This window comes from Manacus vitellinus, unplaced genomic scaffold (genome assembly GCF_001715985.3).
Source record: "Manacus vitellinus isolate BGI_N305 unplaced genomic scaffold, ASM171598v3 scaffold_30_pilon, whole genome shotgun sequence".
Taxonomy (NCBI): Eukaryota; Metazoa; Chordata; class Aves; order Passeriformes; family Pipridae; genus Manacus; species Manacus vitellinus.
In genome coordinates, this window is record NW_021940291.1 from 6,587,034 (window position 1) to 6,591,010 (window position 3,977).

General features: G+C 53.9%; 1 protein-coding gene across 1 annotated transcript; it reads left to right on the plus strand.

The window, feature by feature from the left end:
- Nucleotides 1–428: 428 nt before the first annotated feature.
- On the plus strand, nt 429–2,648 carry ADM (adrenomedullin). Its single transcript, XM_018075960.2, has 4 exons — nt 429–533; nt 1,126–1,236; nt 1,564–1,704; nt 2,207–2,648. Exons 2-4 carry the CDS (start codon nt 1,139–1,141, stop codon nt 2,646–2,648), a joined length of 681 nt encoding a protein of 226 aa, XP_017931449.2. The 5' UTR covers nt 429–533; nt 1,126–1,138.
- Nucleotides 2,649–3,977: the final 1,329 nt, after the last annotated feature.

The window sequence follows — 3,977 nt, forward strand, 5'->3', positions numbered from 1 at the left end:
ATGGATCAAGTCTGGTTCCCACTCCCCTGCTTCCACCCACCTGAAGTTAAGATGTCTAGAATGAGAAATTATGCTACAGACCATGCAAATATAATTATATATCAGCAGTTACAAAGCCTCTCCCCAGTAAAACAGACTGAGGGGCTTATCAGATTTTGCAAGTTATGCCATTACTCGGAATCCACACCTAAAAGCTGCCGTTATAATTAACAAAATACCAAGAGGGTTGTTTAAGATAATTTTCAATAATCCTCTTATTTTTACCCTAGTATATGTTGCCCCCAATCCAGGCTAGAATGCTTAAGGAGTGCTTGAAATGTGGGGGTGGGGGTAAGTGTCAAAGAAAAATTGCCCAGCCACGCCAAGGTCCACCCACTTCCCCCGCGCTGCTCTATAAGAGGGAGCGGTGGAGCGCAGCTCGGCAGTGGTTACTTCAGACACACAAAGGAGGAGTTCTCGCTCCTCAGGAAACCCTGCAAGCTCGGATCGCTACTACAAAAACATTTGTCTCAGTGGATTATCCTCACTGTCAGGTAAGAACTATTTTTTTTCCCCCCACCTTAACAGCAACAACAACAAAAAGATTCAGGGGAGGTGGAGAGCAAGCAAGAATCTACTAAATCTGGACTGTTTTGAAGAGCTTGGAGTTATGCTGCGAAGTCTTGCACTGGCTCTTGGCATCAGCTGCAGTTTACAGCATAAGATCCAGAACTAGCTGGTTCTGCGTGTGAAGTGGGAAGAGGAGCTATCGGGGGATAAACTTCCAGGCAGCAAAACACTTGCTGGAGTTTGGAAACGATGCGTCCGATAGCCAGCTCTCTAATCTCATGGGTTTGCTAAATCCTAGTGCAAGCCGCTGGGGGTACTCTGGAAATCCTGCTGGTTTTCAGCCGCCTTTGCAAGTAAAACTCTCCGCAAACGTAAACTTTGGAGGCTCTGTTATTTGCTCTGTGATAAGTTGTTGAGCAAATGTTAGCTTCTGGTTCATATCAGACACAAAGTCCCCGGTAGCCTGGGGGCTCTGCGGGGGAAGGAGCCCTCTGGAATCACCAGAAATAAAGGACAGTCCTTACTTGACTTTTATTAGCAAGCATGCTTACGGTTCTTCACTTTTCCCTCCACCAGGAGCCCAGCCAGAATGAAACTAGTTCACGTCGCTCTGCTCTATCTCGGTTCTGTGACCTTCTTCGGGGTGGATGCTGCAAGGGTGGACGTAGCGACAGAGTTCAAAAGAAAGTGAGTATCGGAGCGCGCCCTCCTGCCAGCGCCCAGTACCGCGCGTGGAGCTGCGGAGCCTCCGCGCCCCCGCACCGGGCTCCGGCCGCGATCGCAGGGACCGGACTCCTTATGGGAATTGCACAGCTCCTTGAAGGCCTCATGCCCTTTCAGGAAACATTGGGGGGAAAAATTTAAAAAAAAAAAAAAAAAGAAAAGAAAAAAAAAAAGGAGAGGTGGGAAATCTCGGCGCTGGCAAAGATTTTGGCCCCTCGAATCTATTTGTTTTGGCTCCCGCCCTGCAGGCTTGCGCTAACAGGCTGTCCTCTTCCCTTGTGCTCCTTTCAGATGGACAAAATGGGCACTGAGCCGAGCCAAGCGGGACGTGAAGCCTGCGGGCGTGCTCCGAGGGCTGGGGGCAGCCGCCGATGTGCTGCCTCTCGTAAGAACCCAGGACGTGAAAGAGGATCTCCGAGTCTCGCATCCCAGGTAAATACCATCCCCTTTCTGGGCTCGGGCACTTGCTCGAGGCGGTGCAAAGTTTCAGGGTCCCTCGTTTCCGGGCGTTTCGGGTTATTCTCGCTATAGGTCCCCCAGACCCGGAGGCAGGTCCTGCCCGGGCTGCACATCGCGCTGAAAGCAGCCTCCCGCCTCCCTTTCCCCGCGCTCTTTAGCCGGCGGGAGATAGTAGCGCCTTTACTGCGAAAGCCAGATATAAATAGTAACTTGAGCTCTGGATCCATAGATAAAGTAACAGCCATAAACCGGCGGGGCCTCTCCCCCCATGGACAGCAAGCTCTGTTCCGCGCTCCCGCCGCTCGCCGGAGGGCAGAGCCGGGGGTGGTGGGAGGCACTTGGGCACCTCGGGACAACCCCGTCTCCAGCCTGGGGGGCTCCCTACCCTCCCCTCCCCTTCCCGCGTCCGCCGGGTCCCCTCCTCCGGGGCCCACTGCGCTGTTCTCATGCCCGTTCTCTCTCTTCCTGCCTCCAGCAGCCGGGAGGATGCTCACATCCGCGTCAAGCGCTACCGCCAGAGCATTAACAGATTCCCGCACTTCCAAGCCATCCGCATGGGGTGCCGCTTCGGGACGTGCACGGTGCAGAGGCTGGTCGACGAGATCCACAGGACGACCGGCAATAAGGATAAGGACGACACCGCCCCGCCCAACAAGATCAGCCCGCAGGGCTACGGGCGGGCGGCGGCGCGTCCCTGCCCGAGCGCGCAGCCCAGCGCGCTCCCCCCGCGCCGGGCGGCGCCCACGGACGCACGGGCGCAGCCCCTCGACCCCGTCCTGGGGTGTGAGCGCCGCACGCCCCGGCCGAGGCCGCCCCGCATCATTGGACTTGAGGCGCGGACTGAGATCGGCAGGATCCGCCGGAGCAGCGGGCCCCGCCGGCGGGACCCGGCGGCGCCCTCCGCAGGGGAGCTGTGAGGCCGGGGCCCGCTTGGGCTGCGCCCCCCGCACGCCGCCACTTCCGACCCTCCCCGGGCGAAGGCCCCGGCCGGCTTCCCGCACCCGCCGCCCGGCGCTGAAGGCGCCGCCGAGGCCGCCCCCGCCCGCCGCTTGCACCCGGGGGGCCGGGCGCGTTCCCTCCGGAGCCCTGCCCCGAGGAGGGGATGCTCTGGGGAGCCCCGCCGCCGGGGGGACCCGCTGGCGGGCGACTGGCCCCGGCCTCGCCTTCTGCCTCCGGGAGTTTGAGGGTGCCCGTCAGCCCCGGGCAAGGACAGGTCGCCCACATCTGCTCTACCCTCTGCGTTATCTGCACCCGGCAGGGAATCGGACACTCACTAGTCCCTGCGGGGACTGCGATATACTTGAACGTCACAGAGAGGAAAAGTGCAATTGTACGTGGTTTTTGTTAATTATAAGTGCGGTGTGTGTGGATCACGAGATACGTATCGGTATTTAAGGTTGTTCTGTGTCATGTCATGTTTGTATCTTTTTTTTTTTTTTAAAAATATATTTTATTTTTATACGTTTTATATATATATATATATATATTGCATACGGGCATTTTAAAACATTGTATCCCCTCTATTTTTCATATCGTGAATGTCAAACGTTAAACTCTTTTTCCATACCTTTTTTTATCTTGCATTCCAGACTGGTGAAAGATGTAGAGAATGTATCAGCTGTTCTCCATGGGTAATATGTGAAATAAAATAAACACAATTACATAAAACAGTTCTGTTATGTTGTCTTTAGTGGGGGCAGTGGTCAAGATGAATCATTTCTTACTGTGTTCAGTCCTACCCGTGCTAACCTAGCGTGGCAGTTCTGGGACAGACCAAAACTCTTCCACTGTGGACTTTGTTAGCAGCCACCTTATCTCATCAAATGGAGTAAACTCCAAACCAGCATGCATCCTAAAATCCCAGGGCAGGTCTGCAGAGAGGGCTCTAAGGCTCTTTTCTGCCCACATGTTCCAGCCAGGGCTGAAACGTGTCACAGCTTGGATTGATCGTGCAAGTTTATTTTTTGCCCTAATTAATCAGAGAAACAACTGCACACTTCAACATTGCACAACAAAGTAACAGATTTATTGAGGGAGCACGTTCCAAAAATGGTCATGGCAGCTTCCAAGGTTATTTATGTTGAAGGATTTCCTGGGCCACAGTTCAGGTTAAAGTTAAACGGTGACCGGTTCAGTGCGGGGAGAACATTTTGGATAAAAGCTTAGCATTGGGGATTTTGTTGTTTTGTTCTTTTTTCTTTTTTCTTTTTTTTTTTTTTCGGGTTTCGTTTTGTTCTATTTTTTTT

Excerpts from the sequence above, each read along its gene's own strand:
- ADM (XM_018075960.2), top strand. The coding sequence starts at position 1,139 with ATGAAACTAGTTCACGTCGCTCTGCTCTATCTCGGTTCTGTGACCTTC. Across the intron at positions 1,237-1,563 it reads GCGACAGAGTTCAAAAGAAA|ATGGACAAAATGGGCACTGA; the intron begins GTGAGTATCGGA and ends TGCTCCTTTCAG. Across the intron at positions 1,705-2,206 it reads CTCCGAGTCTCGCATCCCAG|CAGCCGGGAGGATGCTCACA; the intron begins GTAAATACCATC and ends TCCTGCCTCCAG.